The sequence below is a fragment of the Stegostoma tigrinum genome, chromosome 39, assembly GCF_030684315.1.
Source record: "Stegostoma tigrinum isolate sSteTig4 chromosome 39, sSteTig4.hap1, whole genome shotgun sequence".
NCBI lineage: Eukaryota > Metazoa > Chordata > Chondrichthyes > Orectolobiformes > Stegostomatidae > Stegostoma > Stegostoma tigrinum.
In genome coordinates, this window is record NC_081392.1 from 17731408 (window position 1) to 17757431 (window position 26024).

Genomic DNA, 26024 nt, shown 5'->3' on the forward strand with positions numbered 1-26024 from the left:
GGTCCGTTTGGGTCAAATTTTGGACTTTTATGCCTTTTCAGTTTTGGGAAGTGCAGATAAAAGAACCCACCTACTCCCTGACCCTGGTAATTGGTGATTCACAAGTGGTCAACTGGAGAGCAAAGGGCTGATATTTCACAGAATTGTCAGCAAGGTTCCCCCAACATTGTGAGGCCACTCGAAGATTCCACATATTTCGACCACCGTTCTCACTCACTGCAATGCATGCTCTCTCCTTTGAAACATTAGCAGGAAAGTAGTTTGTCAGAGGCTGGAGCAGATGGCAGAGCAAAGGGAGGGGTAAGGGCCAGGGACGGATTGCAAAACAATAATTTTGAAACCCCAGAAGTTTTGCTCAGCTGAGGTTAACGTGGGTCATTGATTGATTCGAGTTGTCATGGGCAGCAGAACTTTCCCTGCCTATAATTTCAGGGAGGGTCGGCTGTAGAAGAGAAAGAGATTGGTGAAGACAACTGTAGGTCTCCTACAGACAGAAACTGGCATGTTTTGGGGTCGCACGGCAGCTCAGTGGTTAGCAATGTTGCCTCACAGTGCCAGGGACCCAGGTTCAATTCCACCCTCAGGGGACTGTCTGTGTGGAGCTTGCACGTTCTCCCCGTGTCTGCATGGGTTTCCTCTGGGTGCTCCGGTTTCATCGCGCAATCCAAAGATGTGCAGGTTGGGGTGGATTGGCCATGCTTAAATTATCCCGTAGTGTTCAGGGATGTGTAGGCTAGTGGGGTGGGATACTCTGAGGGTCAGTGTGGACATGTTATGCTGAAGAGCCTGTTTCCACACTGTAGGGATTCTATGAGTTCTAAGAGAAATGGAGGAATGTATAATAGGGGATAAAGAAATGGCTGCGCAACTGAACCCAAACTTTGGTTCTGTCCTCACAAAACAAATTCTGTAAATGTTGGAGAATGCAAGATTTAGCGAGAAGGAAGAGCTGAGTGAGATCAATATTAGTAGAGAAATGGTGCTGGGAAAATTGATGGGAGCGGTGGTGGATAAATCCCCAGAGCCTGATAATCTACATCCCAGAGTACTTAAGGAAGTGGCTGTAGAAATAGTGGATGCATTGGTGGTCATCTTCCAGGATTCTGTAGACTCAGGAACAGTTCCTGCAGATTGGAGGGTAACTAATGGCGCTCCAGTATTCAAAAAGGGAGGTAGAGAAAAAACAGGGAATTATAGACAGGTGAACCTAACATTGGTGGTGGGAAAAATTCTCAAATCCATTATCAAGGAATTTGTAGCAGTGCATTTAGAAAGCAGTAGCAGGATCAGACAGAGTCAGCACGGATTTATGAAGAGGAAATCATGCTTGACAAATCTGTTGGAATTCTGTGAAGATATAACTGATGGAGTTGACAAGGGGGAGCCCATTGATGTGGTATATTTAGACTTTCAGAAAGTGTTTGACAAGGTCCCAATTAAGAGATTATTGCGCAACATTAAGGTGTATGAGATTGGGGTCAATGTAGGACAGAAAACTGGTTGGCAGAGAGGAAGCAAAGAGTAGAAATTAATGGGTCCTTTTCAAATTGGCAGGCAGTAACTAGTGGGGTGCCACAGGGATCAGTGCTGGGACCCCAGCTATTCACAATGCACATTAATGATTTGGATAAGGGAATAAAATGTAACATCTCAAAGTTTGCAAATGATACCGAGTTGGGTGGGAGGGTGAGCTGTGACGAGGATGCAGAGATCGTTCAGCATGATCCCGACAGGTTGGGTGAGTGAGCAAATCAGTGGCAGATGCAGTATAATTTGGGTAAATGTGAGGTTATTCACTTTGGAAGCAAAACCAAGACAGTAGATTACTGTCTGAATGGCTGTAAATTAGAAGAGGGGAGTGTGCAGTGGGACCTGGGTGTCCTTGTGCACCAGTTGCTGAAGGTAAGCATGCAGGTGCAGCAGGCGGTAAAGAAGACAAATGGTATGTTGGCCTTCATTGTGAGAGGTTTTGTGTACAGAAGCAGGGACGTGTTGTTGCAGTTATACAGGGCCTTGGTGAGACCACACCTGGAATATTGTGTGCAGTTTTGGCCTCCTTTCCTGAGGAAGGATGCTCTTGCTCTCGAGGGAGTACAGCGAAGGTTAACCAGGCTGATTCCGGGGATGGCGGCTCTGATGTATGAGGAGAGATTGACTGGGTTGGGACTGTTTTCACTGGAGTTCAGACGAATGAGGGGGATCTCATAGAGATTTATAAAATTCTAACAGATCTGGACAGGGTAGATGCAGGGAGGATGTTCCTAATGGTGGGTGTGTGCAGAATCAGGGGTTACTGTCTTGATTTGGGGTAGACGATTTAGGACGGAGATGAGGAGACATTTCTTCGCTGAAAGAGAGGTGAGCCTGTGGGATTCATTACCACAGGAAGTAGCTGATGCCAAAACATTGAATGTATTCATAAGGTGGTTAGATACAGCACTTGGGGCAAATGGGATCAAAGGTTATGGGGAGAAAGCAGGATTAGGCTTGAGTTAGAATCCTTGATTAGGATTAGGATTGAGTTAGAATATCAGCCATGATCGTGAAGAATGGGGGAACAAGCTCGATGGGCTGAAGGGTCCTATCTTCTATGTTTCTATGTTAGAATCAACCAGTCTAGCAATAATGAAAGATTGAGTGAGAGTTTGAGCAGTAGATCAGCTGGAATAGGAGGGACACCTGGTAATGTTAAGGAGGTGGAACTTGACGAGTTAGAGATGCGATGTTGGGAGAGTATTTCAGGTACCATTCCTACATGGCCAAAAACTGAAAGCTCTGGGAAGGAAAGAGGGATCTTTGGTGTGACCAGATGCCCAGGATGGTCCTGAAACCTCCAAGAATTGGATTTAATTACGTGCACAGTAGCAGTGTGAGAGCTGGAGAAGACTTTTGTGACAGAAATGTAGGAGCTGGGAGGCTTCGTGGTTGTTTGTGACATGAACACAAGACAGGTTTCAGACTGCAGTATCGCTAACCTCCCGCATTCACCGAGCCAACAGTGCAACAGCTACATCATGAACATGGAGTCTGTTAAGAAAATCAAACCTCGTCCTGGCACCAAGACAAGCCCATCGCATTTGATTCGAAACAACTGAACGTCATGCCAGTTTATGAATGGGTAAATGTCAATATGTGCCCCATTCCTGTTTCCTGGGTGGGGATAACTTGTTGTGCTGTGGGGCCACTTTAAGGTGATGCACCACTATCTTCTCAAGGGGCAACCAGGGATGGGCCTGGCCAGCGACGCTCACATCCCGTGATTGAAAGGAGAAAGGAAAGGAACAGCAATGGGAAAAGTTAGAAATTGAAGGACACAGTGCGAGCTTTGACCATGATGAAAATAAAAGACAAATGGAAGGGAAACTGAGGGAAACAGGCAGAGTTTATAAAAAGAAGGTAGAGAATGTAGAAAGCATTGTTCTTGAATAATTGGGCCTGAAAAGTTCTCCTGTTGGAATAAAATGTCTTTTGCCACTATTTTGACATGAAATATTAACAGTTCCAATTATAAACCAGATCGCAGACGTGTTAAAATGCAGATAGAAGGAATTTGGATTCTTTCACTTGCCACAGTTGGAGATTCTTGCTGCTCCTGGGCAGCCCGTGACCTCTGACCCTGCACCATCTTTAAAAGGTCACTGTGGCCCAGTCGGGCATTGGCACTCTGATCTGCCCTGTGCAGTCCAAGACATTTGCCCCCTGACATGGTAGACAAAGGGTTGTTGGTGCCCACTTTGTGGGTGGGGACCCAGAGACCCTGCTGGATGGAGTGCAACAGAATGGCCCCACAGTCGAGACAAACCCCCATTGACCCCAGGGGAAGGAGTGAGGGAGGGGAGAGGGAGGGAGGAGTGACTGAGTGAGGGAGTGAGGAGGAAGTGAGTGAGGGGGAGGAGGGAGGGAGTGAGGAAGCTGTAAGTGAGGGAGAGGGAGGGAGGAAGTGAGGAAGGAGTCAAGAGAGAGAGGGAGAGAGTGATGGAGCGAGGGAGGGAGGAGGGAGGAAATGAGGAAGAAGTGAGAAGGGCAAGGGATGGAGTGATGGAGTGAGGCAGAGAGGACGGAGGGAGTTGAGGAAGCTGTGAGTGAGGGAGAGGGAGGGATGATGGAGTGAGGGAGTGAGGAAGTAAGGGAGAGATGGGAAGGGAGTGATGAAGGAGTGAGTGAGGGAGAGGGAGGGAGTGAGGAAGGAGTGAGTGAGGAAGGAGTGAGGAGGGAGAGGGAGACATTGAGGGAGGAAGGAGTGAGGAGAGAGTGGGAGAGAGTGATGGAGTTAGGGATGAGGAGGGAGGGAGTGATGAAGTGAGGGAGGAGAGAGGAGGGAGGGAGTAAGGAAGAGAATAAGGGAGAGGGAGGGAGAGAGGGAGGGAGTGAGGAAGTGAGGGAGGGAGGAGGGAGGGAGTGAGGAGGGAGGATGGAGAAATGAAGAAGGAGTGAGTGAAGGAGGAGGGAGGGAATGAGGAAGGAGTGCATGAGGAAGAGGGAGGGCATGAGGAAGAAGTGAGGAGGGCAAGGGATGGAGTGAGGAGTGATAGAGGGAGTGGGGAAGGAGTGAGTAAGGGACAGGGAGGGAATGAGGAAGAACTGAAGAGGGCAAGGGATGGAGTGAGGAGTGATGGAGGGAGTGAGTGAGGAGGGAGGGAGGGAGGGATCCTGAGCCATCAGCGGGTCTGTCGGTGAGCTGGGAGCCCCCCCCCCAACCCCATGTGGGCACAGGAGCCAATCAAAGATGCCGGTTGCTTTAGCATTATGGACTGTAACTGGGTCAGAGACACGCAGTAACAATGAGGCGAGGCTGGTGCGTGTCAGATATCATCATGTGTGCCAGCTGTCCCTGCCTACAGCGTGCGCGCCCTGACATGTTGGTGCCAGAGGAGACCAGGGGTAGTTGAAATTACTAGGTGTCCTGCTCCAGTGGGGAATTCCCAGCAATGATCCGGTGGGAGGGAAAAGGAGAGAGGGAGTATCAATGATTGACACTGGGTGGTAATGAGGGTGAGAATGATTGTGTGAATAGGCATCTCACTGCTCACCCCAGGGCAAGCGTCTTGTCTCAACACCCAGGCACCTGGTCAGAAATGTTATGTATGGGCTCAATGTCCAGCGGGGCATTGGATGGTTATTTGGATGGAAATAGGGTGCAGGGATACGGGGAAAGGGCAGGAGATTGGCACTGGGGACAGAACCAGTGCAGAAGAATGACGGAGGGCCTTATAGAAACATATCAAACAATAAGATAGAAGTGGGGTGGGGGGGGTTGTTTCCAATGGTGGCTGAAACTAGAACGAGGGGGCGCCGCCCCAAAATAAGGAGGAACAGATGTAGGACTGAATTGGGGAGGAACTTCTTCACCTAAAGGGTTGTGAATCTGTGGGATTCCCTTCCCAGTGAAGCAGTTGAGGCTTCCTTATTGAATGTTTTTAAGGCAAAGATGGATTTTTGGACAGAGTACGGATTAAGTTTATGGTGAACAGGAGGGTAAGTGGAGCTGAGTCCACAAGAAAGATCTTATGGAATGGCAGAGCAGGCTCAATGGGCCAAATGGCCTGCTCCTGCTCCCAGTTCCTAAGTTCTTCCAACATGATGGGACGAATGGCCTCCTTCTATACTGTACCAGTGATTCTGTGAAGAACACCTTAGTCGATTTGCCCACATTTCATAGCCTACCCCACGTTTTTTGGGAGTCGGGCAGATTCTCCCTGAAGAAAGCCATGGACTCAGGACAATAGCTGGTGGGCTGCAGTGTGGAGAGCGGCTCAGAATACACCTTACCTCGTAATATTTGGGGGGAGCATTGTATCTGTAATGGCTTCGACCCAAGTCAAAAGCGAGCTGTTCCAATTTGTCTTGCTGTGTGAGTCTCGCCACACTCTTCTCGATGAAGGACATCACACTGAAAGAGACACGTCACACATTATTCCCGGACAGCTATGACCATCTTGCAACTTACTCCATTTCCTCCCCCTCACTTTTCAACGTACTGCTCTGGAAGTAAGACCGTAAGACATAGGAGCAGAAATTAGGCCGTTCAGCCCATCGGGTCTGCACCGCCATTCAATCATGGCTGATAAGTTCCTCAACCCCATTCTCCTGCTTTCTCCCTCTAACCCCTGATCTTCTTGATAATTAAGAACCTATCTATCACTGTCCTAAATATACTCAATGACCTGACCTCCACAGCCTTCTGTGGCAGTGAGTTCCATAGATTCACCACTCTCTGGCTGAAGAAGTTTCTCCTTATCTCGGTTCTAAAAGGTCTTCCCTTTACTCTAAGGCTGTGCCCTCGGGTCCTAGTCTCTCCAACCAATGAAAACATCTTCCAAACATCTACTCTGTCCAGGCCATTCGGTATTCTCTAAGTTTCAATTAGAACACCCCTCATCCTTCTAAACTCCATTAAGTATAGCCCCAGAGTCCTCAAATATTCCTCATATGTTAAGCTTTTCATTCCTGGGACCATTCTGGTGAACCTCCTCTGAACCTGCTCCATGGCCAGTATATCCTTCCTGAGATATGGGATCCAAAACTGTGCACAATACTCCAAATGTGGCCCGACCAGAGCCTTTTAAAGCCTCAGTAGTACATCCCTGCTTTTATATTCCAGTTCTCTCAAAATAAATGCCAACATTACATTTGCCATCCTGACCACTGACTCAACCTGCAAGCTTACCTTGAGAGAATCCTGGACTAGAACGCCCAAGTGTCTTTGCCCTTCTGAGAATTCCCAAGTGCTCACAGGGACAGTATGAAAGTTAACAGGGTCAAAGCACTGGTCCCAGCTCACTTACAATAAAACTACTGTCAAAAATACGCAGTCTCTCAATTCAATGCTTACATTCTTTGTCTAAGGGCTGAGGTGGTGAAGTGGTTATCTTCCCAAGCACTGAAACACAAATTGCTGGAAAAGCTCAGCAGGTCGGGCAGCATCTCTGGAGAAAAGAAAAATAAGAGTTAACGTTTCGGATTAACTCTGATTTCTCTCCACAGGTGCTGCCCGACCTGCTGAGCTTTTGCAGCAATTTGTGTTTTGGTTTCTGATTTACAGCGGGTCTTCTGGATTTTACCTTACTAAGAACGGCAGGGTGGAGAGTCAACAGGCAGTTCGTCACACACATCAGCAGGTCAACGGTTGGTAATGGTGGTATAGTGTTAGTGACATTGGGCTAGTAATGCAGTAGCTCAAACCCTGGGCACATATTTTCAACTCCCTCCACAGAATTGAGTGGCATTTACATTCAATGACTTAAAATCTGCAGTTCCAAACTATTTTCAGGGATAGTAGGAACTACAGAAGCTGGAGAATCTGAGATAACACGGTGTGGAGCTGGATGAACACAGCAGGCCAAGCGACATCAGAGGAGCAGGAACGCTGACGTTTCAGGCCTAGGCCCTTCTTCTGAACCTGTTTTTTCTGAAGAAGGGTCTAGGCACGAAACGTCAGCCTCCCTGCTCCTCTGACGCTGCTTGGCCTGCTGTGTTCATCCAGCTCCACACCTTGCTCCAAACTAGTGCCTATCCTTGGTAAGGTTTGAAACATTAACTCTGATTACTTGTCACAGACCTGCTGAGCTTTTTCAGCAATTTCTGTTGTGTTAGTGGACATGCTATTGGGCATTGCGAGTTGTAAACATTCAGCTGGCTCACTAACATCCTCAGAGAATCCCTGCAGAAATATCACGACCAGCTAATTCTCAAAGCCAACACTGCCTACTTATTGGGGCTTCTAGAAGATGAGCCCTGACTGCATTTCCATCAAACTTTCTCAACTAACTTCTCAACCAAATACATCAAAAGAATGGGCCTAATGTTTAAATCTCGCTCTTTCATTGGATTGTAAAATAACAAATGGGAGATTGTGTTTACACAGGATAAATGGGGAAGTCAGTGTTGAGACTGATGATTGTAAGCTAATAAGTCTGAGCCAGGCACCAAGACTAGGATTGCTACAGCCAGTAGCTCCCAAAATCCTGTCCCAACATCTACAAGGCACAAGTCAGGAGTGGGATGCAATACTCCCCACTGGCCCTGGATCGGGGCAGGTCCAACAACCCTCAAGAAACTCAACACCGTCCAGGACAAAGCAGTCCCCGCTTGATTGGCACCACATCCAGAAACATCCCACTCCCTCCCCCCACCGACGCTCAGTCGCAGCAGTGTGTACCAGCTACAAGATGCCCTGCAGAAATTCACCAAAATCCTCAGACAGCACCTTCCAAACCCACAATCACTCCCATCCAGAAGGACAAGGGGCAGCAGGTACGTGGGAACACCACCCCCTGCACATTCCCCTCTGAGCCACTCACCATCCTGACTTGGGAATATATCGCCGTTCCTTCAGTGTCGCTGGGTCAAAACCCTGGAATTCCCTCCCTAAGGGCATTGTGGGTCAACCCACAGCACATGGACTGCAGCTGTTCAACCTTCTCAAGGGGCAACTAGGGACGGGCAATAAATGCTGGGCCCAGCCAGCAATGCCCACGCCCCATGAATAAACAATAATAAATGCGACACTCTCTAGCCAAGAATCTAGCGCAGACTAGTGTGAGTAAAATGGCTGAGCTACTTTCCCATGTTTTAAGCTCAGATTATTGGCAGCGGAGAGCAGACAAAGGTCACTAACCGAACCAGCACCAGGGGACAGAGCAGACCAGACATGGAGCACGGACTGATCACTGCCAGCGTGAACATTCACTACCACACAGAACCACGCTGCCAGCAAAACAGGTGATGGCCGCAACCGGCACCCAAGGACTTTGTTAAAAATCCCACAGTTCGGAATTTGGTGATATATCACAGCCAGACACCCTCACCCTCCAATCGAACCAGACGAAGGAGAAGTGAGTACAACATAAAGCTGTCCCGACTTCAGGGCCAGGCAGTGGGGAGCGACAAGACAGACCCAGTAGTGGAGCCAGGTCAGCACTTACAGGGGGCAATTGATTGTCACAAAGACACCTCTCAATCCCAGACAAGTGGGGAAAGGTGGCAGCGAGATGGACAGGATTCACACAACCTTAACTGTGAGGATTTCTTATCAATGTGTCCCTGTAAGGAGACCATCTGTGGATTTCTGAGTGGAAAAGATTTTTTTGGAATTTTTCCTGTCTTGACTTGTAAAGAATTAATTTGGCAGTTTTCCCACTTCTCTGCAAACATTGCACTGTGTGTACTCCTCACCAACTCTCCGGGGCTCTCTGGCATTATCTGTAAATAAGAGAGCTGGAAAATGATTAAATTCTCACAATCTGCATCAACCTAATTGTCCTCATTTATCTGCAATTCAACTGAAGGATTATTAACCGTCTTTTGTGCAACTCCTTTTTGCATTATGATGTTTTTTCTTAGGTGAGTATATCTTCTCTGCTTTTAATGTTACTCAGAGGCAGCGGAATGGGTCCGGGATGGAAATATGAAACAACATGTGTGTACCTTGCTTGGCTGGGCAGATATTTGTGATGCTGCACCTCCTGTAGCTCCTGCCGTAATTCCAACAATGTCAGAGGAAGTGAGCAATACGGAGCTTGCGGAGATGGTGGGAGGAAGTGAGGTGGTGAGAGCAACTGGATCCAGGCCCAGCCTGAGAGGAGAATTGCCCATCAACATTGGACCCATATCTGATCCACAACCTGCCTGAAGCTCAGAGTCAGAAAGAAACAGGTGCATTCATATAGCATCCTTCAGGATGTCCCTGAGCCCTCTACAGAAAGCTAACCATTTTTAAAGTGTAGATATTTCCCTAAACTATCAGTTCAGTCACATTATGAAACATTGCAGGTGGGACTTGAACCTGTGTCTTCTAGTTGAGAGGCAGGGACAATACCACTGCATCGCAAGGGCACTTTTTTTTATTGCTGCTCACAGATATTATGACACACGTCTGGGGCAGGCGGGATTTGAACCTACAGCCTCCTGGGCTTAGATGCAGGGACAATGCCACTTTGACACAAGGGCCCTACTCCTGAACAGTGTACACTCACTGCTTTGTGGGCAATGCATGAACCGATTAGTGCACAGCAAGCTCCCACAATTCAACAGCCTGGTTTGACTGGCAGTGGCTGGGGCATTAATAAGGGGCCCAGGGAGAAAGGCCTTTTATTGATCAGACGTGCTACACCCTCCAACATCGCTGACGAAGCCTCGCACTCAGTGGCTGCTGTTACCCCTGCATTTGTGCAGCGCCGACTCTATTAAAGTGCTGAACTGGCTGTTCTCTACTTGCTGTGATGATGGAGGTCGCGTAATGGAACAGACACAGAGGTGCCTCGCTCAGGGTTGAGTTCCAGCTCATGAGCTAATCCGCAGACCTGTGTTATAGGTGAGGTTTGGAACACTCGTGGATATGCAGATGGAAATATTCACTAACTGCATTCCCCCTGCTCCCGCCCCCGCCCTTGTACCCATGTCCTGCCCCTTGAAAACATGAGTGGCAGGTTATTAGCCCCGATCGGCCCAGTTACCACCATCATGTTCGAATCACTGACCGGAGCCCGTGTGATTGTAGCTCCTTGCTCATCTTCAGCTGCTGAAGATCGTCAATGTCCCGGAACAGGAAGAAAATGTCTTTACATTCGGGGTGGGTTTCAAACAGCCTGCAAAACAGAAACAGCTTTCAGAGCCCGATCGCCCACCCTCTTTGGCATTGCTCGGTGCGGGTGGATGGGTGGGGGATATATCCAAACACTGAAGGTGCAGTGTGTGTCTTTTGTTCACCAGGAACAGAGACATGTCAAAGGCCACTTTCGGGAGGCTGCATCTCTCTCGTCTGCAAATGCCCAGCTCCACCTGATGAAGGAGCAGTGCCAGGATAGCTTGTGTAATTTGAAATAAACCTGTTGGGCCGCAATAAAACCAAAAGAACCACGAATGCTGTAAATCAGGAACAAAAACAAAGTTGCTGGAAAAGCTCAGCAGGTCTGGCAGCATCTGTGGAGGAGAAAACAGAGTTAATGTTTTATGTCTGGTGACCCGAAACACTAACTCTGTTTTCTCCTCCACAGATGCTGCCAGACCTGCTGAGCTTTTCCAGCAACTTTGTTTTTGTTCCTGTTGGGTTATAATCTGGTGTTGCATGATTCCTGACCTTGTCCACCCCAGTCAGACACTGGCAACTCCACATCTTAGCAAGAAGCGTCTTACCCCTCTGGATAACATGAGAATCACAACCCTGCTTTACTATTGGACTTCCCTAATCATAACAAAGCATAGAACCCCTGCACTGTGCAGGCACACCATTCACCCCATTGAGTCAATACTGACCCTGTGAAATGTGTCCTACCCTGACCGAACCCTACATTTCCCATAGCTAACCCACCTATCCCTGCACACTATGTGCAATTTAGCATGGCCAATCCACCTTAACCTGGATACTTTTGGACTGTTGGAGGAAACCCAAGCAAACACAGGAAGTGCATGCGAACTCCGCACAGACAGACACCCGAGGGTGTTATTGATCCCAGGTCCCTGGCACCAAGAAGCAGCTGTGCTAACCACTGAGTCACCATTCCATGAGTTTTCCTGGTTACTTGCTGTCTCTGCACACTAACCTTCTGTGATTCATGCACTGGGACTCCCAGCTGCCTCTGCATCTCTGAGACCTGCAGCCCCTCGCCATTTCAGATAATATGCTTCTTTCTCACAAAGGCAGAATTTGCTGGAAACGTTCAGCCAGTCTGGCAACAACTGTGGAGAGAAATCAGAGTTAACATCTCAGGTTGAGTGACCCTTCCTTAGAACTTCTGAGGAAGAGTCACTGGACCCGAAAGGTTAACTCTGATTTCTCTCCACAGATACTGCCAGACCTGCTGAGCTTTTGCAGTAAGCTTTGCCTTTGTTCCTGATTTGAAGCATCTGCAACTCCTTTGATTTTTATGCTTTTTTCCATTTTTCCTGCCAAAATGGACAGTTTCACATTTTCCCACAGCATACACTATTTGGCACAGGTTAGCTTATCCATGCTGTTTGGAAATTTCCTTGAGTCGTTTCTCACAGCTTGCTTTCATCCTCATCTTTGTGTTGCCAACAAATGTGGTAACCATCCCTCTTCATCTCTGTCATCTCTATAAACTGTAATCTGTTGAGAGCCCAGTGGCACAATGCTCATAAATCTGGCCAATTTGAAAATGACCAATTTATGCCAATACTGTGCTTCCTATGGATCAGCAAATTGTTTTTTCCAGGTCTTCCCAAAACAAGTTTTTATTTCCAAAAAATTAAATTAAAACCAATGCATCAACTGTTTTATTAGTTACTTTTTATAAGATCTTGGAAGAACATTGGAAGTACCATCGAGAGTGAGGCTGTGGACCAAGTGCTGAGAAATGGGATTTGATTATGTTATTTCAAAAAGAAACAGAATGTAGGAGGAGACGTAGATCATTTGACCCTTTGAGTCAAAGTGGGCAGCATTGTGGCTCAGTGGTTCGCGCAGCTGCCTCACAGCGCCAGGGACCCGGGTTCAATTCCACCCTCGGGTGACTGTTTGTGTGGAGTTTGCACATTCTCCCCGTGTCTGTGTGGGTTTCCTCTGGGTGCTCCGGTTTCCTCCCACAGTCCAAAGATGTGCAGCTTAGGGTGGACTGGCCATGCTGTAGTGTGAAGCTAGCTGGGTTAGCCATGGGAAATACAGGGAGAGGGCGGGTCTGGGTGGGATACTGTTTGGAGGGTTACTGCAGACTAAGTGGCCCACATCCTTACTGTAGGGATTCTACATGATCATCCAACTCAGACCTGCTCCCAATGTCCTTAATACTTTAAATAGGTGCTTGATGGCTGGCATAGGACTCAATTGGCTGAATGACCTCTTTCTATACTGTTATTAGATTAGATTCCTTACAGTGTGGAAACAGGCCCTTCGGCCCAACAAGTCCACACTGCCCCTTGAAGCATCCCAGCCAGACCCAACCCCCTGTAACCACACACCCCTGGACACTATGGGCAATTTAGCATGGCCAATCCACCCTAACCTGCACATCTTTGGACTGTGGGAGGAAACCCACGCAGACACGGGGAGAATGCGTAAACTCCACACAGACGGTTACCCCGAGGGTGGATTTGAACCTGGGTCCCTGGCACTGTGAGGCTACAGTGCTAACCACTGAGCCACCGTGTCACCCATACTCAAACTCTATGAAAACTGGTCTCAGGTACCTGTTCTGACATTTCGTTATTTCCAATTATTAGTTCTCCAGTCTTGCTTATTTTAGGACCAACAGTCATTTTGTTATAACAAGGTGTACCGCCGGATGAACACAGCAAGCCAAGCACAGTCAGAGGAGCAGGAAAGCTTTTCTTTGAACATTTAGCAAAATTCTTCTTAGCTGTTGTTACATTATTTCTCATGTCCACTGGTTTTTTTCTGACAATACTTTTTTGGTTACTTTTTTAGCATTCTGTCTAATCTTTGGGCCTGCCAATTGTCTGCGCACTATTATGTACTTTTCTCTTTTCACTCAATACAATCTGTAATATTTCTAGTTAACCAGGTCAGTTTGCTCATCAGTCCCCACTCTCATCCAGACAAGGTGGGAAACTCAAATCTGTCTGGAAAACGGTGAAGGCTGACTGTTCAGTGTTTGTGCTGTCTGAGTCCCCTCCTCTGCCTCACCAGCAGATGCACTCTCATGTACTCTGACCAAACCAATCTTATGATGAAATATCCAGGGAACTAACTCCCTCAAAGTGTCTGCAGCTTCGCCTCTCGTGTGTAAACTCCGAGCTGAAGCCACTCAATGTTCAAACATTTGCCACCAATGTCTTTGTTCTGAACTAAATTGGCATCCAGAAACTCTTATGTGCTGCAGCTGTGATACATCACCTATCCTGGCATTCTTAATGTGCTCTAAGATAGGAGTTAATTTGCGATGTGGAGGTGCTGGTGTTGGACTGGGGTGGACAAGGTCAGAAATCACACGACCCCAGGTTATAGTCTAACAGGTTTATTTGAAATCACAAGCTTTTGAGTGCTGTACTTCATCAGGTACCTGGTGTCGTGTGACTTAATTTATTCAATCAATTTCATATTTACTGAGGTTTGTATGTTTTCTATTAACCTTTTTTCTGCCAATTGCTGTACCATATGGAGTCATTGAGTCATACAGCACAGAAACAGACCCTGTGGTCCCAGGTCATTGCTGAGCATAATCCCAAACTAAACTAGTCCCACCTGCCTGCTCCTGACCCATATCCCTCCCCAAACCTTTCCTATTCATGTACTTTAAATGTTGTAACTGTGCCCACATCCACCACTTGCTCAGGAATTTCATTCCACACATGAACCACACTCTGTGTAAAAGATTTGCCCCCCCACCCCATTTCTTGTTTAAATCTCTCTCCTGTCACCTTAAAAATGTGCCCCCAGTCTTGAAATCCCCCATCCAAGGGAAAAGACAATTAGCATTAACTCTATCTATACCCCTCACTATTTTATTAACTTTTATAAGGTCACCTCTCAACCTCCTACACTCCAGTGAAAGCAGTCCCAGTGTATTTTTCTTTATAACTCGAACCTTCCATAGGCCTGGCAACATCCTGGTAAACCTTTGCTGAACCCTCAGCAGTTTAATAATAACCTTCCTATAACTGGGTGACCAGAACAGGACACACACTCCAGAAGAATCCTCAACAATGTCCTGCAACATGATGTCCCAACTCCTATACTCAAAGGTCTGAGCAATGAAGGCAAGCTCACTAAACACCTTCTTAACCATCCTGTTTATATGTGATGCAAACTTCAAAGAATAAAATTTCCCTAACCCTAAACCTAAGCCTAACCCTAACCCTACCAGATACTCACCAAATGATTACCGTCATCTCCTGTTACAGAGTAAGAGTCAACGCTTGATGCTGGAAAAGTTTATGAAAAGCAACAGAACACCTCTATCCCTCCCTCTCTCTAACTCCCTCAATCACTTAACCCAATGTTTTTATTGTAAGTCACACTCAGGTGCGTATAAAGCTGGCCAACTGAGTGTAACTTAACACCCAAAACAAAAGGTCTATGAGATAATAAAGTGTGAAGCTGGATGAACACAGCAGGCCAAGCAGCATCAGAGGAGCACAAAAGCTGACGTTTCGGGCCTAGACCCTTCCCCTGATGAAGGGTCTAGGCCCGAAACGTCAGCTTTTGTGCTCCTGAGATGCTGCTTGGCCTGCTGTGTTCATCCAGCTTCACATTATGTTATCTCAGATTCTCCAGCATCTGCAGTTCTCATTATTTCTGAAAAGGTCTATGAGGATCCAATTTCAAGTGGTCCCTAATTATATTGTTCTTTCATTGGAAGTCTCATTTAAGCCCTGGTGAAGGTTGGTAGCTACAGAGTTTAACTGCAGATTTCAGCTTCATGCCCTGTCCAAACGTCATTGTTACAAAACGAAAATGCAGACATTCCTGGTCTACAAATGTATACATTCGGACCCAGTTTTCTTTTCTTAATATATTTCATACATTCTTAAGTGTGATAAGAAAATAGATTTTAGATTTTGGACTCCCTACAGTGTGGAAACAGGCCCTTCAGCCCAACAAGTCCACACAGCCCTTGGAGCATCCCATCCAGACCCATCCCCCGATAATCCACACACCCCTGAACACTACAGGCAATTTAGCTTGGCCAATCCACCTAGTCTGCACATCTTTGGACTGTGGGAGGAAACCGCAGCACCCGGAGGAAATCCACGCAGACACAGGGAGGACGCAAACATCGCACAGTTACCCGAGGATGGTGTAGGGGTAGGCTCAGAACCTGTCTGTATTTAGACATAGGGACAGTAGGAACTGCAGATACTGGAGAATCTGAGATAACAAGGTGTGGAGCTGGATGAACACAGCAGGCCCAGCAGCATCAGTGGAGCAGGAAGGCTGATGTTTCGGGCCTAGACCCTTCTTCAGAAAAGGCCCGAAACGTCAGCTTTCCTGCTCCTCTGATGCTGCTTGGCCTGCTGTGTTCATCCAGCTCTACACCTTGTTATCTCTGCATTAAGACACATACTGGTAACTCCCACACAGTGCTGCTAGTGGTAAATCAGTGCTTATCAATTATGAATGTTTGGAAATCTCTTCCTGTAAAGGCATTCGAAACAGACTCCTGCTCGATTTTTAAGCACAAAGTTTGATACGTTCTTGATAAGAAAGCAGATGAAGTGTTGCTGGAGCTAAGTAGGAATGTGGTTTAATCTGATCAGAAATGATCTTATTGACTGGGAGAGTAGGCTGTAGGACCTGTGTGTTACATTCCTGCTCTTAATTTGCAAGTTTGAGTTTGCGATCTGTGCAACAAAACTGTTATTATTAATGCTCAAACTTTAGCATGTGGGTGAATTTGTGATTGGCGCTTCTTTCAGGTTGGATTATGTAGTCCAAGTCAAATTGACAATGCTGGTTTTGAAGACAGAGTAATTATAATTGCGACTGGAGGTGAAAGCCAAGTTTTTGTCTAAAGACCAAAGTGATTCTGGAACATTTTATTCTCCTGATTTTTTTTCCTGGTTGCACATGACCAGATTTGTTTTGTGAGTTATTTCAAGGCAAGCCGCGGGTATTTGCATCCTACACTTTGCTGGATGAGGCAGTAAAAATGCCTGCATGTATGATGTGTAGCACATCAACAGGAAGGAGAGCTGGTGATTCAATGCTAATGATGCGGGGCTAGTAATGCACTGCTGGCACAGCCACTGGTTGGGAAAAACAAGCCAGGTGAATGAGGTGGGGAAAACGTACAAGGACGATTTGCTGCTGGGTTATAGGCTCTACCCTTAGTGTTAAGGAAAGCTGGTTTTACAGAGGTTAACAGGGGAATGTTAATTAAAAAAAAGCCGCACCAATAGCTGAGAAAAACAATAGCACAGGGAGGGCTATTGAGCCCATTCTGGTTCTTCAGCAGAGTGGTAGCTCAGTGGTTCACCCTGCTGCCTCACAGCTCCAGGGACCCAGGTTCGATTCCACCCTCGGACGACTGTCTGTGCGGAGTTTGCACATTCTCCCTGTGTCTGTGTGGGTTTCCTCCGGGTGCTCCGGTTTCCTCCCACAGTCCAAAGATGTGCAGGTTAGGGTGGATTGGCCATGGGAAATGCAGGGTTACAGGTTCTGAGGAAGGATCCCTGCACCTGAAACATTAACTCTGATTTCCCCTTCACAGATGCTGCTGAACTTTTCCAGCAATATCCATTTTCATTATAGGGGTGGTATTGGATTTGAGTGGGACGTGCTTTGGATGGTCAGTGCAGACTCGATGGACCAAATAACCTCATTCTGTACTGCAGGGACTCTACAATTCATCTATGACACTATCAGTACCCTCCCTGGTATTTTGTTAACTTCCTTTTCAAAGTAATCGGTTTCCACCACATTTCCCAAAATAACAAGTTCTGTGAACTGTCTGATTCCAAATATTTCTCCTCATCTCTCTCCGGGATCTTTGTCAGAGTTTTATAATCTACTCTGCAAGTTGCCTTCGCCCAGTTTGTCTATATGCCTTGTACACATGGAACTGTCTGATCCACGAACCACGTCAACCTCCGTGGGGCACAAAGGGTCCACAGATTTACATCTATCACCATGGGATGTAAAATCTCAGCCTGGCTACCATCCAGATAAACCTGAATTTTAAAAAACCAAAATGCTGCGGATGCTGCAAAGAGAAGGCTGGAAAAAACACAACAGGGGTGACGGCAGCTGTGGGAAGGGTCAGCATTCCAAGTCTGAAGAAGTCGAATTGGACTCAGAATATAAACTGTTCTTTTTTTTCTCTCTCTACAGATGTTGAGTGACCCACTTCTGCAGGTCTTACTATTTTCATTTCTGATTAACTTCCCCTGTCTCATCAGGCTGGGAGCGCTGGATCAGTGAGCATCCTCTCTTCAGATTTTGTGATGGGAGGGGGAAGGTATTGACCAAGGTGGCTGGCCCTGGGACAGGAGCTACGATATGCGAGGGGCTGTTGTGACACAGCCTTGGTGTCCCTACCCCTGAAGCAGACGATCTGGGTTCAAGTCCCACCTTCTCCTGAGGTGCCTACTAACATCGCTGAGTGAATTGACTTGGCCAATATGTGAGCTGAGGAACTGAGCCATCTGTGGGACAAAGTTCTATCTAGTGTGGTCAGAGATAGTGGGAACTGCAGATGCTGGAGAATCCAAGAATACAAAGTGTGGGGCTGGATGAACACAGCAGGCCGAGCAGCATCTTCTTTGGTGACAATACCACAGCTTTAAAATTGTTGTGGTTTTATCTGGAGGAAGATTTTAGGGCAGAGGTGCAGAAAACTCACAAACAGCTTCTGAGGTCCTGGGTTTCTTTTAAAATGCAGGAACAATAGAAGCATCCTGGGTTGGTAGGAGTCAAGCTTCCACAGAAGCAGGATTTTCACTTTTAGTTTTCAGCTAAAGTCTTTACTGGGTTGTCAGCAGTACTTCTCTCCTTGCTGCGCTATCTCAGAGTTTTCTCCACTGGAGTTACATGAGGGACAATCTGTATCTTTTCTAAATTTGCCTTTGCCAGGAATTTGCTTATGGGATATTACTATATTGTAACGGTTGCTGTTTAGTAGTTAATAATCTATTATTCTGTTACATTTTCCGATAGAGTTAAGCTGTTTCAAGGTTCTTTTCTTTCTTTTGTTGTATTTTAACAGCCACAGAAGGCAACCTCCTGTCCATGGGCCCCACCCACACATCACATTGCTTCAGAAAGGCAGCCAATCTCATCAAAGCCCCCTCCCGCGGCAGAAATGATCTCTTCCAGCTGAGGGCACAGAAACTTAAACACGCGCAGCAAAGGCTCAAGAGCGACCATTTCCCTGCTGAATCGATCGCTCTAACTTCAAATCTAATGCTGACCTTGAACAAAAACGGAACTTGCTGGAAAAGCTGAGCATCTGTGAAGGAAAATCTGAGTTCGGGTCTGGGTGACCCTTCCTCAGAAGGGTCTTGTTTAATATTGTTCTTGCTGTGTGCACCTCCTGTACAGCTGTAAACCTGTGTGCCTCGCTGTCTAAGCAGTTTGTGTTCTGTATGTCCTTGTATGTTGTGATCTGCCTGTACTGCTCGCAAAACGAAACTTTTCACAGTACGCAGAACATGTGACTACAACAAATCAAATCAAATTGAATAAACCATGTTTTGGTTTAAATTCAGTGGTCTGATCAATCCAATTGTATAGGAACAACATGCCAGCTATCTATCTATCTAATCTGTCTTTATAATTTGTCTAGCTATCTATCTGTCTATCCATCTGTATATTTATCAAATCTATCTGTCTATTTATCTATCAAATCTATCTATCTAATCCGTCTGTCTATTTATCTATCTATCTATATATCCATCTATTTATTTTGAGGGAGTCTGGTCTGAACAGCAACACTTTCACAAAATGATTTGAGTCCATGTCCGCTGCTTCTCAATCCATTTCTGAGAGAGAAGCGTTTCTCCCTGTTTAAAAACTCTCTTGAGTTTTGGGAGCCAGTTGGATCGTGTCCGCAGAGAGGTGCTCACACAACAGGTTAGGAGCAAGGAGGCAACTCGCGATTGGTCACCTCCAGGTAATCCAAGGTAAACAGGCAGGAGGTGGGGTGATCCCACTGGATTCCAGCTCACTCAATGGTTTTCTCTTTGGACCTCACTAGGTTTCGGGACCCCGTAGTCTGCAGGTGCTTCGTACCTTTGGCGTTGAACATTAGCCATTGGCATCGGGGGCAGGGGGTGGGTATGATTGAGGAAGGGTCACAAAGGGGTGTGTTTTTATCTCATCCCAATAAATGCATCAAGGCACTGCCCACGGTCAATTTCTGCAACCTGTTTAAAAAAAAACATGGTGCCATTCTGAGCAAGGGTCACCGGACCCGAAACATTAGCTCTGATTTCTCTCCACAGGAGCTGCCAGACCTGCTAAGTTTCTCCAGCAACTTCTGCCTCTGCGTGTAGTTCCTGTGTCAGTGTGAAGTTCTCGGAAAACCTGCCCCATGCCACCATCTAGTGGCTGAGTCCTGCAGTTACACGGCGATGGATACAGGGGAAAAATGTTAACGTTTTCCCGGGGAAACAGTGAGCTGAAACGTTAACCCCTGATTTCTCTGCACAGACGCTGCCTGACCCTGCTCAGTTCTGCTTTTGTTTCTGCAGCTCTTTGGGTTTTTAATTGCAAAACTCCGGCCCCATACCACTGCAGTGGTGCAAGATGGTGGTTCACAATTACCCTCTTCAGGGGCAATTAGGGATGGATAGTAAATAATGGGCTTGGGCATCCACATCCTGCCAAGAAATCTGGGAGATGTATAAAGCTGTTAGCAGCAAATACAACTGCCCCTTAACAGAGTTGGGACTGAGTTCCTTGAGGTGCTGCAGGGGATGGTTTTAAAGTTAGTGTGAAGGATGGTGTGAGGACAGTGTACTAAGATTGAAAACGCAGGGAGAATTTCTCTGGGTTTTTATCCTAAACCCCTGGGTGTTTCCCAGCCCTCCTGGGAACCCGCAGACTTGCTTAAATGAATTCAAGCCAATGTCAGCTCGGGCATAGATATTTTCTCCATGAGTCAGAAGCAAAGTTCTCAGAAGTAAAGATAGGGACACAATACAATCTCATCTGGGATAATGGGAACTGCAGATGCTGGAGAATCCAAGATAATAAAATGTGAGGCTGGATGAACACAGCAGGCCAAGCAGCATCTCAGGAGCACAAAAGCTGACGTTTTGGGCCTAGACCCTTCATCAGAGAGGGGGATGGGGTGAGGGTTCTGGAATAAATAGGGAGAGGAGGGGAGGCAGACAGACCGCTTTGCGGAACACTTCCGCTCGGTTCGCAATAAACAACTGCACCTCCCAGTCGCAAACCATTTCCACTCCCCCTCCCATTCTCTAGATGACATGTCCATCATGGGCCTCCTGCAGTGCCACAATGATGCCACCCGAAGGTTGCAGAAACAGCAACTCATATTCCGCTTGGGAACCCTGCAGCCCAATGGTATCAATGTGGACTTCACCAGCTTCAAAATCTCCCCTTCCCCCACCGCATCCCAAAACCAGCCCAATTCATCCCCTCCCCCCACTGCATCACACAACCAGCCCAGCCTGTCTCTGCCTCCCTAACCTGTTCTTCCTCCCACCTCAAGCCGCACCTCCATTTCCTACCTACTAACCTCATCCCACCTCCTTGACCTGTCCGTCTTCCCTGGACTGACCTATCCCCTCCCTACCTCCCCACCTATACTCTCCTCTCCACCTATCTTCTTTTCTCTCCATCTTCGATCCGCCTCTCCCTCTCTCCCTATTTATTCCAGAACCCGCACCCCATCCTCCTCTCTGATGAAGGGTCTAGGCCCGAAACGTCAGTTTTTGTGCTCTTGAGATGCTGCTTGGCCTGCTGTGTTCATCCAGCCTCACATTTTGTTGTCTTACAATCTCATCTGGGTTTCTTGGAAGTCACCAGGAAAAGCCCTAGTGAATGCATCAGCTGTCAGTATGGAAGCTATGATGAAGGTTATGAATGGGACACATCTATCACATTCCAGAGAGTTTGAGGTGTGAAATGTAGCTGAGATCCTTCATCTTATTCAATGGTGTGAAGAGGGTTTGGAGTGGATTATTCGAACTTTGGGAGCTCATCCCATCATTCAACAGCCAGCAGAAATGTCACTGAACAGAGGTCTAGGCTAATGCTAAGGCTATGTAAACCACAGCAATGAATAGGATTTCAGTCTAAGCCCCCCACAGCTTTGTACAGTATTCGTACAGAGTTTGTCATCACAACATCTGAGCTCAGAGAGCCCAGAACACAGACTCTGAATGCTCTTAATAAATGTCAGAACATTTTGAATACATTCAAGCAGATTCTACAAATTCCACAACATTCATGCAACCTTCAATAGCATTGTTCTTTTCTGATATTATTGCTTTAAAAATGATGACTGAATGAAGAATATAAACTCTTAATAGCTATGCAAATTTAGCTGAAGGGGTTGGACATAGTTTGATAAACACATCCTCATGTACTTACTTACATTAGAGCTCACATTTTTTATCATTTGTTATCTACAGTTCATTCCAGGGTGTTCAGACAGTCTCAAACGGCTTGACAAAGACAATGCACTATTGATAATAAAATGTGAGGCTGGATGAACACAGCAGGCCAAGCAGCATCTCAGGAGCACAAAAGCTGACGTTTCGGGCCTAGACCCTTCATCAGAGAGGGGGATGGGGGGAGGGAACTGGAATAAATAGGGAGAGAGGGGGAGGCGGACCGAAGATGGAGAGTAAAGAAGATAGGTGGAGAAGGTGTGGGTGGGGAGGTAGGGAGGGGATAGGTCAGTCCAGGGAAGACGGACAGGTCAAGGAGGTGGGATGAGGTTAGTAGGTAGCTGGGGGTGTGGCTTGGGGTGGGAGGAAGGGATGGGTGAGAGGAAGAACCGGTTAGGGAGGCAGAGACAGGTTGGACTGGTTTTGGGATGCAGTGGGTGGGGGGGAAGAGCTGGGCTGGTTGTGTGGTGCAGTGGGGGGAGGAGATGAACTGGGCTGGTTTAGGGATGCAGTGGGGGAAGGGGAGATTTTGAAACTGGTGAAGTCCACATTGATACCATATGGCTGCAGGGTTCCCAGGCGGAATATGAGTTGCTGTTCCTGCAACCTTCGGGTGGCATCATTGTGGCAGTGCAGGAGGCCCATGATGGACATGTCATCAAGAGAATGGGAGGGGGAGTGGAAATGGTTTGCGACTGGGAGGTGCAGTTGTTTGTTGCGAACTGAGCGGAGGTGTTCTGCAAAGCGGTCCCCAAGCCTCCGCTTGGTTTCCCCAATGTAGAGAAAGCCGCACCGGGTACAGTGGATGCAGTACACCACATTGGCAGATGTGCAGGTGAACCTCTGCTTAATGTGGAATGTCATCTTGGGGCCTGGGATGGGGGTGAGGGAGGAGGTGTGGGGACAAGTGTAGCATTTCCTGCGGTTGCAGGGGAAGGTGCCGGGTGTGGTGGGGTTGGAGGGCAGTGTGGAGCGAACAAGGGAGTCACGGAGAGAGTGGTCTCTCCGGAAAGCAGACAGGGGTGGGGATGGAAAAATGTCTTGGGTGGTGGGGTCGGATTGTAAATGGCGGAAGTGTCGGAGGATAATGCGTTGTATCCGGAGGTTGGTAGGGTGGTGTGTGAGAACGAGGGGGATCCTCTTGGGGCGGTTGTGGCGGGGGCGGGGTGTGAGGGATGTGTCGCGGGAAACGCGGTCAAGGGCGTTCTCAATCACCGTGGGGGGAAAGTTGCGGTCCTTAAAGAACTTGGACATCTGGGATGTGCGGGAGTGGAATGTCTTATCGTGGGAGCAGATGCGGCGGAGGCGGAGGAATTGGGAATAGGGGATGGAATTTTTGCAGGAGGGTGGGTGGGAGGAGGTGTATTCTAGGTAGCTGTGGGAGTCGGTGGGCTTGAAATGGACATCAGTTGCAAGCTGGTTGCCTGAGACAGACACTCGCAGCCATGCGCCGGCACCTCCACACACTGCAATCCAGCCTGCCCCAGCTCAGAGCCTCCCTCTCCCAGACCCGCACAGGACCCCTGCTGTTTTTTATCCTCCGCAGGATCCACAGACTGAACACCCAGTTCCACTCAGCTTTACTGGACACCAAAAATCCTAAGTACAACCAACTCACGGGGCCCTTCCACCCACAAGAGGATTCCTGCGCCTCCCAAATCCCGACTCTGTCCCTGCCCCGCCCCCACCATGCACCCGCCGCCATTGACCATGAGGACACGGCCGGAGACCCAACCGATGACGTCACATCGGCCTCCGCCGGCCACACCACTTCCGGAACCGCTGCTGCAGTCACCACCTCCACGTCCAGGTACTACAGCCCACACACCACCCTCACCGCAGCTGCTGCCGCCCACCCCGATCCTCCAACCGCCGACGGAACCCCGCCCACGGCCGACGCCGACGGAACCCCGCCCACGGCCGACGGAACCCCGCCCACGGTCGACGCCGACGGAACCCCGCCCACGGTCGACGCCGACGGAACCCCGCCCACGGTCGACGCCGACGGAACCCCGCCCACGGCCGACGGAACCCCGCCCACGGCCGACGGAACCCCGCCCACGGCCGACGACATCATCGCTCCGCCCACAACCTCCACAGCCTGCAACCCCAGAGGAGACAGCCACCCTGAGCCCTGCCAAATCTTCACCATCCCCCCAGACCTCCCACTGACTGAGGACGAACGGTCAGTCCTGAGCAAGGGGCTCACCTTTGTCCCCCTACAGCCACACATCAACGAATACCAGTCACGGTCGGACATAGAGCAGTTTTTCCGCCGTCTTCGCCTGCATGCCTACTTCTTCAACCGGGAACCCAACCCTCCTTCCACTGACCCCTTCACCCGCTTCCAACACAAGTCCTCCTCCTGGACACCACCCCCAGGCCTCCTACCCTCCCTCGACCTCTTCATCTCCAACTGCCGTCGAGACATTAACCGCCTCAACCTCTCCACCCCTCTCACCCACTCCAACCTCTCCCCCGCAGAACGGGCAGCCCTCCGCTCCCTCCGCTCCAACCCCAACCTCACCATCAAACCCGCAGACAAGGGTGGCGCAGTGGTAGTATGGCGCACTGACCTCTACATCGCCGAGGCCAGACGCCAACTCTCCGACACCACCTCCTACCGCCTCCTCGATCATGACCCCACACCCGAGCACCAAACCATCATCTCCAACACCATTCATGACCTCATCACCTCAGGGGACCTCCCACCCACAGCCTCCAACCTCATTGTTCCCCAACCCCGCACAGCCCGTTTCTATCTCCTTCCCAAAATCCACAAACCTGCCTGCCCTGGTCGACCCATTGTCTCAGCCTGCTCCTGCCCCACCGAACTCATCTCCACCTATCTGGACTCCATTTTCTCCCCTTTGGTCCAGGAACTCCCCACCTATGTCCGTGACACCACCCACGCCCTCCACCTCCTCCAGGACTTCCAATTCCCTGGCCCCCAACACCTCATATTCACCATGGACGTCCAGTCCCTGTACACCTGCATTCCACATGGAGATGGCCTCAAGGCCCTCCGCTTCTTCCTGTCCCGCAGGCCCGACCAGGCCCCCTCCACCGACACTCTCATCCGCCTAGCGGAACTCGTCCTCACACTCAACAACTTCTCTTTTGACTCCTCCCACTTCCTACAGACTAAGGGGGTGGCCATGGGCACCCGCATGGGCCCCAGCTATGCCTGCCTCTTTGTAGGTTACGTGGAACAGTCCATCTTCCGCACCTACACAGGCCCCAAACCCCACCTCTTCCTCCGGTACATTGATGACTGTATCGGCGCCGCCTCTTGCTCCCCAGAGGAGCTCGAACAGTTCATCCACTTCACCAACACCTTCCACCCCAACCTTCAGTTCACCTGGGCCATCTCCAGCACATCCCTCACCTTCCTGGACCTCTCAGTCTCCATCTCAGGCAACCAGCTTGTAACTGATGTCCATTTCAAGCCCACCGACTCCCACAGCTACCTAGAATACACCTCCTCCCACCCACCCTCCTGCAAAAATTCCATCCCCTATTCCCAATTCCTCCGCCTCCGCCGCATCTGCTCCCACGATAAGACATTCCACTCCCGCACATCCCAGATGTCCAAGTTCTTTAAGGACCGCAACTTCCCCCCCACGGTGATTGAGAACGCCCTTGACCGCGTCTCCCGCATTTCCCGCGACACATCCCTCACACCCCGCCCCCGCCACAACCGCCCCAAGAGGATCCCCCTCGTTCTCACACACCACCCTACCAACCTCCGGATACAACGCATTATCCTCCGACACTTCCGCCATTTACAATCCGACCCCACCACCCAAGACATTTTTCCATCCCCACCCCTGTCTGCTTTCCGGAGAGACCACTCTCTCCGTGACTCCCTTGTTCGCTCCACACTGCCCTCCAACCCCACTTGTCCCCACACCTCCTCCCTCACCCCCATCCCAGGCCCCAAGATGACATTCCACATTAAGCAGAGGTTCACCTGCACATCTGCCAATGTGGTATACTGCATCCACTGTACCCGGTGCGGCTTTCTC

General features: G+C 48.7%; 1 protein-coding gene and 1 long non-coding RNA gene across 4 annotated transcripts in view; one reads left to right on the forward strand and one right to left on the reverse strand.

Moving 5' to 3' along the window:
* The window catches only part of LOC125447646 (uncharacterized), a 37190-nt gene extending 18073 nt beyond the window's left edge, over positions 1-19117 (forward strand). Inside the window, exons 3-4 of one of the 2 annotated variants that reach the window (XR_009443054.1) lie at positions 17747-17832; positions 18621-19117. This is a non-coding gene — a long non-coding RNA (uncharacterized LOC125447646). Of the gene's footprint in view, positions 1-17365; positions 17833-18620 lie in introns of those variants that run through there. The other variant, XR_007246587.2, reaches the window with a different exon arrangement.
* xgb (x globin) overlaps positions 1-26024 on the reverse strand; it is a 60159-nt gene that overhangs the window by 8668 nt on the left and 25467 nt on the right. The window contains exons 2-3 of one of the 2 annotated variants that reach the window (XM_059640989.1): positions 10479-10586; positions 5770-5890 (exon numbers count right to left, since the gene is read on the reverse strand). In XM_059640989.1, the coding sequence (XP_059496972.1) occupies positions 5770-5890; positions 10479-10586 (229 nt within the window). The remainder of the gene's footprint in view (positions 1-5769; positions 5891-10478; positions 10587-26024) is intronic. The other variant, XM_059640990.1, reaches the window with a different exon arrangement.